We start from the raw sequence: 14,952 nt of genomic DNA, 5'->3' as shown, positions 1-14,952 counted from the left end.
TTAAATGTTCACACACACACATACAACATTCAGGTCAAAGTTCTTAAATGATAAATTACATCAAATATTGAATTTAAAAATATCTATGTCACATTAAGGGAGGGGGAACATTTTTCCATGCAATACATAAGACCAATATTACCAAACAAAAATGTTTTAAGAAATATTTGCATAATAAATCTTTGTCAAATAAAATTAAACTAGGAATGCAAAGTTTTTTTTACCATATGACAATCAATAGATTTCACAATATGGACAGAATAAATAAGGCAAAAGATATCAACGATCGTCCCAACAGATGCAGAAAAAAACACTTAAAGAAATGAATTCACACTCATGTTAGCCAGAGGTAACCACTATTCGTATTGCTATCACTGATAATTAATGTTTTTCCTGTCCTTTAGCTTCCTATAACTTTATATAAATAAAAGTATATTGGCTGTATATTTGGCACCGGTATACATGATTTGTATATTAGATACAAAATATTTTGTTCGCTGTCTTATGGTCCTGTGTTCCAAGCTGCCGGAACAGATACCCTGAAACCCACTTTCACAACATGTTAATAATTAAGAAATATTATTCAAGACTACAATGGCTTCCATCACATTCTAGATCACCAATTTGTATCAGGAATCAGATGTGTGTTCAAGAATAAATATATTTGATATTCAGTTCTGCAAAATGTCACCAAAAATCCTTCAAATTTCCATTTCTGAGAATTGGCTTAATTTGGCGTAGCTAAAATAGAAATTAAAATGCTTCACCTATAAATTTGTTGGTCCACTAAATGGGATAGTGTATGCAAATACTCAGCATTGGCCCAACATATATTTTAGTAAGGAGAAATCATTTCCCTCTTCTCTTCATATTTTCTCAAAGGAATGATCACCAACTTCTCTACCCAGTCACTAGTTGGGAAAGTCAAGTTAGCACTTCATAATGGATTGACTTTTTCACTTTGTGGAGGAAGGAGTAGATGCCAACACAGGGTTCTTGCCTCTGTTTGCTTTCAGAAAGCCTTCAGTTAGGGACCAACGAGGATAATGCCAGCCTCTCATGTTGATCTACTAAGGATCCCTACATGGATCCTTTTTCATTAACAGGCCTGCTATCTACAAGAATGGCAAATAAAAAATAGTCACCATTGTTTCTTTATATTTTACTGCCATTTCTTTATATTATGAGTGCCTAATTAAGACTATCAATAAATAAGGAAAATAAAGGTAGGGATTCATCACCAGGAGCTTCACTGAAAGTCAGTTAAGCTACCAGGATTGAGACCATACTATTAAGCCTCCATTTGGGCCAAACATGTGCTTTGTATGATGTGATTCTACCTGAGCCACCACTTCCTGGAAATAGGGACTCTGCCAGGAGATGACCAGAGTCTGACACACTTAAAAGACTCATTGAGACTGACCTTAAAATGAGATCATCTTTGCTGGGGGAATACCAGGTTATCAGGCATATCAACCAGCTGCATAGAGATTCTTATCTGTGAGTGGAAAGGAGATATAAGAATACATAAGGTAGGGGTGATATTATATCTGTCTAGAAGCGCATGTTGAAATATATACTATCAGTATAGAGAAAATTGGGGTGGAAAATAGAATATTTCATAGGCAATAGTGCTACCATTTTTACCCAATGACCTGGATAAAACACTGATTTTTCCTAAAATGAGACTTACATTAGATTAATGTAGAGCATAGTAGGTCTTGGAGCTGCACGTGAAAATACTTTTACGTAGATGCCCATTAGAAAAACCATTAGTCATGACTTACCTGTTTTGCCACACCAGTAGTTAAATAGCTACAAGGGCAGCAGTATCTGTCTCCTCCTCCTCCCCCTACACCACCACCACCACACACACACACACACACACACACACACACACATACACACACACGAGGGTGCAAATGATGGAGAGACATGAATATTTATGATAAGTACTACATACTGTAAAAGTTACTAGTTTTCTTGAAAAGTAAAACTAGAAATTTTCCCACATGAAAATTGTTAACACTATACATAAACATATGAGAGTAATAAAATATCAAAGTATTTTTCCCCCTAATTGATAGGAAAGTCCACCAATCAGTGCACTTATGACCCACAGGAGTCAAAGATTAGATTTGGTCAAATTTGGACAGACGATAACAATATTGTATAATATTTCCAGAGTGAAAATTCCATTTTGTTTACTGGAAAATTCACACTGACATGGTCAAGATCTGTCTGCTAATATGTTCCTATCAAGAAGGACACTAACATTTCACAACAATCATGTGTTTATGTATTTTGTTTACAAAAATATATTTACAAAGACATACATTGAAAGGAAACATTTTGAATAAAGAAAAAAGTTGTTTCATTTATAGGTTTGACTGAGTTAAAATCCTCTTTCCTTATTTGAATTTCTTATCAAGGCAGATGAAATCAGTAACATAAAGATTTTGTGTCCTCGCACCTCTGATAATTAGGGGAGAGCTGATTGAGATACAGAGGATCTCCCAAATTAGTTTCATACTATATTTAATCTTTGTTCCCTACTTTAATCTCATTACTGTTACGTAATCCACAAAACATAATTTGACTCAGGCTAGAACAAGAGGTAAAACTATATTATGGAGGGCAATAGAATTTGGGGAGGTCAAAGAGAAAAAAGAATTGCGGTCAAGAGCAAGTCAAGTGAAACTACTGAAAATGTTCCCTGCATTATATGATATCTGGTTATAGAATGTTATAGTAAAGATTTGTTATGAAAGACAGTTTTGTATCTGTGACTCTACCATCTTATTAAAGGTCTTCGGGTGGTTAAAGCAAGCCTCCTTAATGCCTTCAGGCATTGGGCTCTGGTCTTGAAAAACACATTAATTAGATGAGTCAAAAAATTAGCCAATGACAGGAGCACGTATGGGAGCCACCCCCCAACCCTGAGGCATATAAAAGGCCCCCTGCAGGGAGAAATCCACACCTAAGTGACACTTCTCTCCTTCTCTAGCCAAGCACAACCTCAACAGCCAACACCATGTGTGGAAGCTACTACGGAAACTCTTATGGAGGCTGCGGCTATGGAGGCTGTGGCTATGGAGGCTGTGGCTATGGAGGCTGTGGCTATGGGGGCTGCGGCTATGGAGGCTGTGGCTATGGAGGCTGCGGCTATGGAGGCTGTGGCTATGGAGGCTGCGGCTATGGAAGCTCTGGCTACAAAGGCTGGGGCTACAGAGGCTGTGGCTATGGAGGCTGTGGCTACAGAGGCCTGGGCTGTGGCTATGGCTCCTGCTATGGCTGTGGCTCTGGCTGTGGCTACTAATAACGAGGGCACTGTGGGGGACTCTCACCCTCTACACCTGGACGTGGGATTCACCAATTCTGCGCCCCACACGTTCTGAGCCTTTCCCTTGGGTGACGATATCCTGCAGGATGAAAGTCTAGTAGGTCTGTTGCTGTCTACAGCCTAACCTACAGATTCCCTGGATTTACCTCGTGGAATGGAAGATGGTGAAATTCACCTGTGACCCCACAGTTCCGCCTTCATCAGGATGATGGTGTCACAGCAACTGCCTTGATGATGTCCATGCTGGAGTTCATTTCTGTGTTGACCTAATAAAATTGTCCAGTCTGAACAGCAGCCCTGGTTTTTATGTCATTCATTTGCTGTCCCAGGTGTCTTCCTAACATATTTTGGTTTCAGTTTACAAGAAAGGTAACAATTATCTCCTTAGGGAGATAGTTTCCTGATATTCCTAGGTCAGCTTCTTGACCAATTCCATTGTCAATTGTCTTAGGAAAGTAACTTATTTTTTGGAAGCTTCAGTTTCCTCCCCTGCTACTGAGGGAATAATCTTTTCATGCTGTGTATCTCTTAACACCAAATGAGATATTATTTTATAAATTATAAGTTAAGTTTTGTGCGGTGTATCATAAATAATTAAGAAAAATAATAATTTCCCCAATGTTATATTCATGTATCTCTTAAAATAAATGGATGTGGTTATATTCTTCTCTACTTCTTTTTAAAAAAATATTTTAATAAAAGAAACAACCTAAGGAAAATTTTTATAATCTATTACTTCCTAAGGTAGGAGTAGATTGTAAAACTATGTGGCATGCATGGTGGGCCATAATAATTGGATAAAAACAGCACTGAAGGTATAGGCAAAGTTTCAGGGTCTCACAATGCAGTAACCAAGATGTTTGCCAGGTGCTTGGTCTCAACTGAGTCTCAACTGAAAAAGGATCTGCCTCCAAGCTCACATGCTCGGAAGAATTCAGTCCCTTATGTATAACTGAAGTTCAACATTGTTGGCTACAGGCCTTTGCAGGCTGTCTCCTGGAGGCTACTCTTAGCTCGACTAGGCTGCCTATAAGTGCCTGTCATGTGGATTCCCATATACTGTTGCTTGCCTTCTCAAAGCCAGGAAGGAAGGCAGAGAGACTCCAACAAGAAGGGTGCCACAATACGACACAATTCTATGCAACATAATCACATACACACAATTACATATGTCTTACTATCTTTGCCACATCTTATTTATTATAGGTAAGTCACAAGATATGCTCAAACTCAAGAGAAGGGGATGATACAAGGCACTGACACCAAGAGGCAGAAATCACAGAGGCACCTTAATTGTCTGTCCACCACTGATATCAATGCTGTGTGTCCTTCCTAATAGGGAGTAGGAAGTTTCCCTTTGCCTGCAATGCTCTGGAACCATCTATAACACATTCAGAATACCTTGTCTCTAAAGATTTGGTAGAATTTCTCTGAGAAAATATCTGAATCTGGAATATTTTGTGAGTCACTTCCTTAATAATTTTCTGTTTGTTCTAAGAAAATTAATCTCTTTGTAATTCCTCAGTGTAACACTATCAATTTTGATAATCCGTATTCCCCTAGGAATCTGGGTTTTCAAGTTTATACCCATAAAAACGAGCAAAGTAGATTTGTATAATTTTAAAACTTATTTCCATATTTCTTTCTTTCTTGTTATTTATTTTGTACATACCATTTCCCTTTTTTTTCTTGACCAAGTTTGCATGTGATTTATAAATGTTAGTTGTTTCAAATAATAGCATTCTGAGTCATTTTTAAAATTTCTTTTTTTGTCTTTTCTCTACTAAGTTCTGTTTATCTATTTGTTATCATTTATTTAAAATGTTTCCTTGCACTTTATTTGGTTTACTTAGTTGTTAGTTATGAAGCTTTTCTTAACTGGGTTGTTAACTCATTCATGTTATTTCTTTCATTTTCACTGACAGAAAGTGTTTAGCGTTATGTGCTACGATTTTTTTCTCTACTGCTTGAATTTTTTTTAATTCTGTTAACTAGTCTTTTTATTACTGTTATTTATTTTAAAATGCTATAGCATTTATATCATATTAATATATACTCTTATGTATATTAATATGATATAATATTCATATTATATTTTATTTTCACTTGAGAATTGTTTAACCAAAGAATTACTTTCCAGGTGAACAGGATTTTCTATTCTTTGTTTTTGTTAACAATTTTTAGCTATACTGCATAAAAATCAAGGAGTGTTTTTGCAGTATTTTTACTTTAAAAATTTACTAATTTTTTCTTTGTGACTTAATTTTTTTTTTCAATGTTTATTTATTTTTGAGAGAGACAGAGACAGAGACAGAGACCAAGCAGGGGAGGGACAGAGAGAGTGGGAGACACAGAATCCAAAGCAGGCTCCAGACTCTGAGCTGTCAGCACAGAGCCTGACATGGGGCTGGAACCCATGAACTGTGAAATCATGACCTGAGCTGAAGTCAGATGCTTAACTGACTGAGCCACCCAGGCTCCCCCTTTGTGGCTTCATATATGATTAATTTTTGTGTATTTTATGTGGAAGCTTGGGAAGGTTTATTTTCTACTATCAATGTAGAGATAGATGGATAGATAGATATCCTTAAGTGCTACCTTTTATTAACTTTTTGTGAGAATGGTATATTAAAGACTTCATTATTAGTGTGTTTCTATCTACATCTCCTTGAAAAATAGAGAAGGGATAGAGTCATAGACATGTATTCTTCATAGAAATAGTTTCTGGGTTCCAGGCCACCTGGGTAGCTCAATCAGTTTAGCATCCAACTCTTGATTTCAACTCAGGTCATGATCTCACTATTCATGACTTTGAGCCCGACATTGGGCTCTGCGCTGACAGTGCAGAAACTGCCTGGGATTCTCTCTCTCTTTCTCTCCCTGCTCCTCCCCCACTCACACTCTCTCTCTTTCTCAAAATAAATAATCATTTAAAGAAAAGAACAGTTTCTGTGTTCTGTGTTTTGGGCACAAAAGTAAAATACTCACAAGTGTAATAGCTCTTGTTCGGTATCACTTTGGGAGAAAAATATTGGGGTTCAAGTACCAAGGCTTCTGCGATTTTCTTAAGTTACACGTAAGAATGTGGTATAAATATTTAAAAGAATTTTCCAGTGAAGACACCTGGGCCTACAGATTTTTTTTCAAAAGTTATTTTTTTAAGTTTATTTATTTATTTTGAGAGAGAGAGAGAGAGAGCAAGGGAGGGGCAGAGAGAAAGGGAGAGAGGGAGAATCCCAAGTAGGCTCCATGCTGTGCACACATAGCCCAATGTGGGGCTCGATCCCATGAACCGTGAGATCATTACCTGAGCTAAAACCCAAGAGTCAGATTCCTAACCGACTCAGCCACCCAGGTGCCCCTCTGTCTTATATTCTTGATCAATCTGTCTATAATTTGTCAATTTGGCTGATTTATTCAAAGTGCCAACTTTGGGTATTATTGATTTTCTTTTGTTTCTTTCCAGTTAGTTGACATACAGTTAACATACATTAGTTTCAGGTGCACAATACAGTGATTTAACACTTCTGTACATCACCTGGTACTCATCACAGTACACTCCTTAATCCCCATCACCTATTTAACCCATCCCCCCACTCACCTCCCCTCTGGTAACCATCAGTTTGTTCTGTATAATTAAGAGTCTGTTTCTTGGTTTGCATCTCTCTCTCTCTCTCTCTTTTTCCCTTTGCTTGTTTTCTTAAATTCCACATATGAGTGAAATCATACAGAACTGTGTTACGATCCAGCAACTGCACTACTAGGCAGTTGACCAAAGAATGCAAAAATATTAATTCAGAGGGATACGTGCACTCCAGTGTTTATCACAGCATTATCTACAATAGCCAAATTATCAAAACAGCTCAAATGTCCATCAACTGATGAATGGATAAAGACGATGTGGTACAGATATGTAAGATGCAATATTACTCAGCCATAAAAAGAATGAAACCTTGCCATTTGCAATGAGATGGATGGAGCTGGAGAGTATTATGCTAAGTGAAATAACTCAGAGAAAGGTAAATACCATATTATTAATTTTCTTTATAGTTTGTTCATTTTCTGTTAAATTGATTCCTCTCCTGTCTTTATTTTTCCTTCATTCTTCTGACTTTGTATTTAATCTTTCCTCCATTTCTAGCTTTTTAAAGAATCTTAGAGCACTGAGTTTTAAAATGTTCTTTTTTCTGACATAAATATATAAAGCTATAAATTTTCTTCTAATAACTTGTTCGATGGTAAGCCACACATTTGGTATGTTGTACTTCTTTATTAATCAAGTCAAAATATCTTTGAACTTCTCATGTGAGTTTCCTTTCATCTATATATTATTTAATAGGAGTTATTTCCTGATCCAGGAAGACTCTGTCCTCATGTACCTGAGGCTCCCATGCTCCTTTCATAAGACCTCTAGGCAGTGAGGGAGATAAGTGGGGATTCTCACCATGTTACTGCTCCACCAAAAGACACACAGCAGATAAGCTGGCAAAACTCCTTCCACACTTTCAGGTAGCAAAGGCAGGGGCCAGTGGGACAACCGGCAGTGCAAGATAAACCAAATAGACCAAAGTAACACTGCAGCAACTCTGAAAATAATGAATCATAGCCCACAAGACCCATGTGCTTAACCTAAACAGGGTGACTACCTACTTTTGAAAAAACATTTTTAATAGGATCAGGATGCTTTTAATACACAAAATTACCACCATACCATCATACCAAGAAACAAGAAAATTATAACTCCGATGAGAAAAGATAATTAACTGACCCTAACACTATCAGGTTTTCCAATTATATGAACAAATTTTAAAGTAACCATCATAAAATGTTTTAACAATCAAATCCTCTTGAAACGAATGACCTGAAAGTAAAATAGGAATATACGTACATATTATGCAAATAACAACTAAGAAAGCTGGAATGGTTATAACAATATCAGATTAAATATACTTTAAAGCCAAAAAAATTTGGGGCGCCTGGGTGGCGCAGTCGGTTAAGCGTCCGACTTCAGCCAGGTCACGATCTCGCGGTCCGTGAGTTCGAGCCCCGCGTCGGGCTCTGGGCTGATGGCTCAGAGCCTGGAGCCTGTTTCCGATTCTGTGTCTCCCTCTCTCTCTGCCCCTCCCCCGTTCATGCTCTGTCTCTCTGTGTCCCAAAAATAAAATAAACGTTGAAAAAAAAAAGCCAAAAAAATTTAATAGCGATAAAGAGAGACATTTTGCAAAGATAAGTAGAGTAATCTATCAGGAAGATACAGCATATGTACTGGTGTTAAATCCACCTGGTGCTAAAAATGGAGCGCTGAAGTAAATAAAAAATTGACAGAATTGAAAGGAAAGGGAGACTGTAACAATAATAACTGAAGATGTCAATATCTCACTTTGCATAAAGGGTATAGCAACTACATAAAAGATTATAATGTGTATAAACTTGAAAAATAAAAAAAACACTATAAACCAAATAGACCTAACACCCTTCTAGAGAGCATTTACCCAACTCCAAGAAAACACAAATTTCTTTCAAGTACACGTATAGAATGTTCTCCAAGATAGATCATATGCTAGGTCATAAACAAGAGCCAATGAATTTAAGATAATTGAAATCATACATAGTCCCATGTGCTATCTTCAGCTGATGGAGGAAGACATATCTACCTAATTCTCTTCTTTAGATGCTTTTAGAAAACATGCGTTTGGGGGCAGGATAAGATTTTGGTCAGCCTCATATTTTCATCTCTATTCAGAAAGTAATTTTGTGTGGACCCATGGTCAGTCTTCATTTTACAAAATTCCAGTGTTACTTCTTGAAATATTAATAGATACTGTTGATTCATATTTTATTATCGTTGGCATTGTTATTAATAATAATAATAAATCTAGTCAATTAAAAGAAGTTACCGTAAACACGTTTACTGAACAGACTACCAGGATCAAGGATACACTTTGCATCCTGTATTTTGGATCAGACTTATGTTTACATAATATGTAGTCCACACAAGCCACTGCCTTGTCATGAAATAGGTCTCTTTCCAAGAGGCAAGCAGAGATTGACCCCTTGAAAGTTTCACTGATTCTATATCTTCCTCAGTATTTGTCATAGAACTAGAACAAATAATCCTAAAATTAGTATGGAACCACAAAAGACCCTGAATAGCCAAAGCAATCTTGAAAAAGAAAAACAAAACTGGAGGTATCACATTTCCAGATTTCAAGTTATATTACCAACCTGTAATGATTAAAACAGTATGATACTGGCACAAAAATAGACACATAAATCAATAGACCAGAATAGAAGTCCCAGAAATAAACTCATGATTATACGGTCAGTTAATATTTGACAAAAGAGGAAAGAATATACATTTGTAAAAAGACAGTCTCTTCAACACATGGTATTGAGAAAACTGATCAGCTACATACAAAATAATGAAACTGGACCACTTTCTTACACCATACACAAAAATAAACTCAAAATGAATTAAGGATCTAAATGTGAATATCTGAAATCAAGAATCCTAGAAGATAGCACAGGCAGTAATCTCTCTGACATTAGCTGTACCAAGATTTTTCTAGATGTATCTCCTGAGGCAAGGGAAACAAAAGTGAAAATAAACCTAGGACAATATCAAAATGAAAAGCTTCTGCACAGCAAAGGAAGCAATCAAAACAAAAACTAAAAGACAGCCTACTGAATGAGAGAAGATATTTGCAAATGACATATCCAATAAAGGGTTAGTATCCAAAATATATAAAGAACTGACACGGGGCGCCTGGGTGACGCAGTCGGTTAAGCGTCCGACTTCAGCCAGGTCACGATCTCGCGGTCCGTGGGTTCGAGCCCCGCGTCAGGCTCTGGGCTGATGGCTCAGAGCCTGGAGCCTGTTTCAGATTCTGTGTCTCCCTCTCTCTCTGCCCCTCCCCCGTTCATGCTCTGTTTCTCTCTGTCCCAAAAATAAATAAAAAAGTTGGAAAAAAAATTAAAAAAAAAAAAAGAACTGACACAACTCAACAACAAACTAACAATCCAATTTAAAAATGGGCAGAAGACATGAACAGACATTTCTCCCAAGAAGACATTCAAATGGACAACAGACACATGAAAGGATGCTTATCCTCACTAACCATCAGGAAAATGCAAATCAAAACCACAGTAAGATATTACTTCACACCTGTCAGAATGGCTAAAATAAAAAACACAAGAAACAGCAAGTGTTGGTGAAGATGTGGAGAAAAAGGAAACTTAATGCACTCTTGTTGGGAATGCAAAATGGCGCAGCCACTGTGGAAAACATTATGGAGGTTCCTCAAAAAATTACAAATAGAACTACCATATGATCCAGTAATTCTGCTACTAGGAATTCACCCAAAGAATATGAAAACATGCATTCAAAAAGATAATTAACCCTTATTTTTATTGCAGCATTGTTTACAATAGCCAAATTATGGAAGCATCCCAAATGTTCATCAATAGAAGGATGAATGAAGAGGATGTGGCATGTATATACCAGGGAATATTATTAAGCCATAAAAAAGAATGGAATCTTGCCATTTGCAACAACATAGATGGACCTAGAGAGTATAGTGCTAATTAAAATAAGTCAGTCAGAGAAAGACAAATACTATAAGATATCGTTCATATGTGGAATTTAAGAAACAAAACAAATGAGCAAAGGGAAAAGAGAGAGAGAAGCCAAGAAATACTCTTAACTGTGAAAAACAAACTGATGGTTATCAGAGGGGAGGTGTAGGGGGATGCTTGAAATAGGTGGTGAGGATTAAGGAGTATACTTGTCCTGATGAAAAGTAGGTGGTAAGGAATTGTTGACTCACTATATTGTTCACCTGAAACTAATATAATACTGTATGTTAACATACAGTATCAGAATTTTAAAAAATAAAAATAAAAATAAAAGCAGTGGTTGAATGTAGTTATTCAACCACACCTCTAACTTACAAACTAAAGGTATCCAAAGGGTCAACAATCACACACACACACACACACACACACACACGAAACCTAGGTAAATAAATATATGCAAAAATGTTGTAGGTATGCAAAACAGATTGCTTTTAATGAAAAATGAATTTAGACATTTTCCCAAATGGAAATGGTGAAGATTATTTGTGTTTGATCATAAAATAATATAAGATCAAATGAATACATTTATAAATTGTTGAAAACCCCAGTTATTTCAATCAAAAAAGTTCTGATGTTACATGGTAGTCTAAGATTCGACTGTCACTATTTGAACAGACAGTAAGTAACATGTCTATTATACATAATAAAGGAGGTACATACAGTACCTCATGGGAAAATTTCCTAAATAGATTAGCAATCTAGAATTTATCAGAAGAATCCAGAATACCAATATCCACCATAGCAGCATGGACGATAACAGGCATATCCATAGCCACGATAGCCACATCCGTAGCCACATCTCAGGCCATTATAGCCATAGCCCAGGCCACCATAGTAATTGTTGTAGAAGTTCATAGTGTGAGGAGAAGTCTCAGATGAAGAGAAGAATCGTTTTCTAGGGTGTTAAGTTTATAATCTACAGGGGCCTTATATGCCAATTGAGTGATATATGGGGCAAACCACAATCTATTGGATTCATGTTTCAAACTAAGTGGCATTATAATCATCTCAAGAATTCCGCGTAACCAATATATCTATAACACAATTTTGCCATGTGTCAGGATGCCTGTAATGAAATCATGCGTTTTAACGAAAGTTTTTTCACCTATTGTGGTGACTTGTTTGCTCCAGATGTGAGATCTAAAGTATATTACTAACTACCACGAGATCACATAACCCATACAGATTTCACTTCTTCAAAATTCTTTTTTTTTTCTTTAATAAGATCCTCCCTCCCATCTGCAAATATGCACCTTTGGAAACAAAAGTATGGTTTCACAGAGGTAGAGAAGGATGGAAAACTTGTGGAGAAGATGTGGCAAAAAAAAGATTTGTGGGGGGGTATGAAGAATCAAGAACTTAGTTTCACTTTATTAAATTCTTGAGGGATGTCAAGTGATCATTTGGATATGTGTCAGAATTGGAAATGTGAAATGAGATCAACTGGCTAAAATAATGTATGTAAAATAATCCTTGAAGAGAGCTTACATACTATATTGTACACCTAAAACCAAAATAACACTGTATGTTATCTACACCAGAATTAAAATTAAAAACTTAATTTAGAAAAAGAGAATTTCTGGGGCACCTGGGTGGCTCAGGCAGTTGATCATCTGACTTCGGCTCAGGTCATGATCTCGTGGTCGGTGAGTTCGAGCCCTGTGTGGGGCTCTGTGCTGAGCTCTGTGCTCAGAGCTCAGAGCCTGGAGCCTGCTTCGGTTTCTGTGCCTCCCTCTCTTTCTGCTCCTCCCCAGCTCACGCTCTGTCTCTCTCTCTCAACTCAAAACTAAATAAACATTAATTTTTTTTTTTTACAAAAAGAGAATTTCTATAGAAACTATAAGAGGGTCAAGCGCCTAGCTGGGCACCTTCATATTTGAAAACAAAATCTGAAAAAGAGAAAAGAAAAAAAAATACTAAGAGGGAGCAACTGGAGATGCTGAAATTAAATCAAATGTGTGTGGTAGGATGTAGGTAAGTGTCGGGGAGCCTTTCAGGAAGGAAAAGAGAAACGGGTGAATCTGAACACTTCTCAGAGACTTAGTAAAATGAAGAAGGCTGAATCTCTAGATGTGACAAGATTGGGGTGTTGGTGAGACGTTCAGGGGCGGTTTTAGTGGGGCGTGGTAAGGACCAAAGACCAAAAGGTGTGATCAAAGATGTAAAGAGAGAACAGAAAGCTACGATGGAAACACGTGTTAAGGTTTGCAATGAAACAGAAGAAAATGGGATATTAGCTGCAAAGGAGGACGCAAGGAGCGTTCTTTTACTCTGTTTTTGATTATGGGATGTACTTAAGAACCAAACATAGTTCAGAAAATCACAGCAGAAAACAAATTGTCACTGGAATCTCACTGGGCTGGCAAGCTCTTACTGCTATCATCAGAGAAAGAACTCAGTTCTCCAGAAGAAACAAATCAGCTCCAGGAAGTAAATTCTATAGAGAAATAACCTAGTGAATGTTGTTATTAGAGACATCGTATTGCACAGAACAGTAATGTCTTTTGCAGCTACGTTAATCAACTACCAAAATTTTTTTTAAAAGTTAATAATAGGGTTTTTTTTTTTTTAATTGACTGTTACCATTTAGCAATACAAATTTCAGGTGATGTTCTAAGAACTTAGCCTCGAGGAAGACTGATCATCACGTTATTTAAATTAGTTTTTATTTGCAAACTTATTCTAAGTTATTACTTGATTGACTGCACTGTGACAGTTGAAGTTACTTTTATTTTCCTTACGAAAAATTTGAAAATGATATAGTGAAAATGTCCTCTCCTTGTAATATCTCAACCCAGCACATGGTGAATAAAATGACCCAATAATATGTCTATTTCATAAAAATGAAGCTACCAAAAGACATGCATGGAAAGAACATTCAAACACACACATTAAATTACAGGTTGAATGTGTTTCATAGGATCCTTAGTATGAAAACAGTCTATTTTTTTAATGTTTAATTATTTTTGAGAGAGAGAGAGAGAGAGAGAATGCATGAGTGGAGGGAAGGGAAGAGAGAATTTGAAGCGGGTCCTGCGCTAAAGAACACGATGTAGGAACTCAAGAACCTTGAGATCATGACCTGAGCCGAAGTCGGACACTTAACCGACTGAGCCACCCAGGTGCCCCTGAAAACGTTCTATTTTATTAAGAGGCATTGACTCATTAGATATACTTAAAAGGACAGATGGATTGGAAAAGTTTTAAATCTTGTATCTTCATTCTTATGATCTCTGGAGAAGAGTTAACTAAAATACAGAGAGTGTCCAACTGCTTATTCTCTCTGTCCCCACCTACGGTTATGAGGGGATACATAAAGATAATAGTTTGATTCAGAAATATCAATACAATAACAGAAATATACTGACAGATTACACATGATGTGTGGGTAATGACACCTCCCCAAATTCATTCTTGTAAAGTCTGTCATGTGAAGCTATTCTCACTTTTCCTGTGCCTCCCAATGGGAGGCATTATCACATTAATTTGAATAAAGACTAATAATAATGCCAAGGTTATGCAAGAGAACACAATATGATTGGTTACAAAGAGAATAATGATTGGGTGTTTTGCTAAAGGAACGGACCTCTGTGTGATACACTGATAAACATAAATACGTGATGTTAAACCTGTTGGATAGTTACTTAGAATATAATTCTAATATTAATGATAATACTAATTTGTATAATTGTGTGCCTGATTTAGAGGGGAAAAAGCAGAGCAATTGGATTCTGAGGGATAACGTCTGTCTTGTAGTTCTTAGGTAGAGACTGAACATAAGTGAGAATCAGACCTATTGGTATACATAGAAAAGTGTAATACATTTTTCTCAGACTTGGTATTTTGAAAAATTTAACTAGATTATTATCAATATCATGAGGATGAAAGTTACATTATGGTTTTAGTATAGAAAATGAGCTGAAACCCTGAAGAAAACAATTAACTTGGATCAAGAGAAGATGGGGCACCATCGG

At 36.7% G+C, this 14,952-nt stretch overlaps 2 protein-coding genes across 2 annotated transcripts; one reads left to right on the top strand and one right to left on the bottom strand.

Annotated features, from left to right (window-relative positions):
• The first annotated feature begins 2,992 nt into the window (after positions 1–2,992).
• On the top strand, positions 2,993–3,637 carry LOC122492307 (keratin-associated protein 21-1-like). Its single transcript, XM_043596022.1, has one exon. It carries the CDS (start codon positions 3,035–3,037, stop codon positions 3,317–3,319), a length of 285 nt encoding a protein of 94 aa, XP_043451957.1. The 5' UTR covers positions 2,993–3,034; the 3' UTR covers positions 3,320–3,637.
• An 8,049-nt stretch (positions 3,638–11,686) lies between these two features.
• LOC122492306 (keratin-associated protein 22-1-like) lies at positions 11,687–11,833 on the bottom strand. Its single transcript, XM_043596020.1, has one exon. It carries the CDS (start codon positions 11,831–11,833, stop codon positions 11,687–11,689), a length of 147 nt encoding a protein of 48 aa, XP_043451955.1.
• Positions 11,834–14,952: the final 3,119 nt, after the last annotated feature.

Source organism: Prionailurus bengalensis, chromosome C2 (assembly GCF_016509475.1).
Source record: "Prionailurus bengalensis isolate Pbe53 chromosome C2, Fcat_Pben_1.1_paternal_pri, whole genome shotgun sequence".
Lineage (NCBI taxonomy): Eukaryota > Metazoa > Chordata > Mammalia > Carnivora > Felidae > Prionailurus > Prionailurus bengalensis.
The sequence above is the reverse complement of the archived record's forward strand: the minus strand, read 5'-3'. Positions and strand labels throughout refer to the sequence as shown.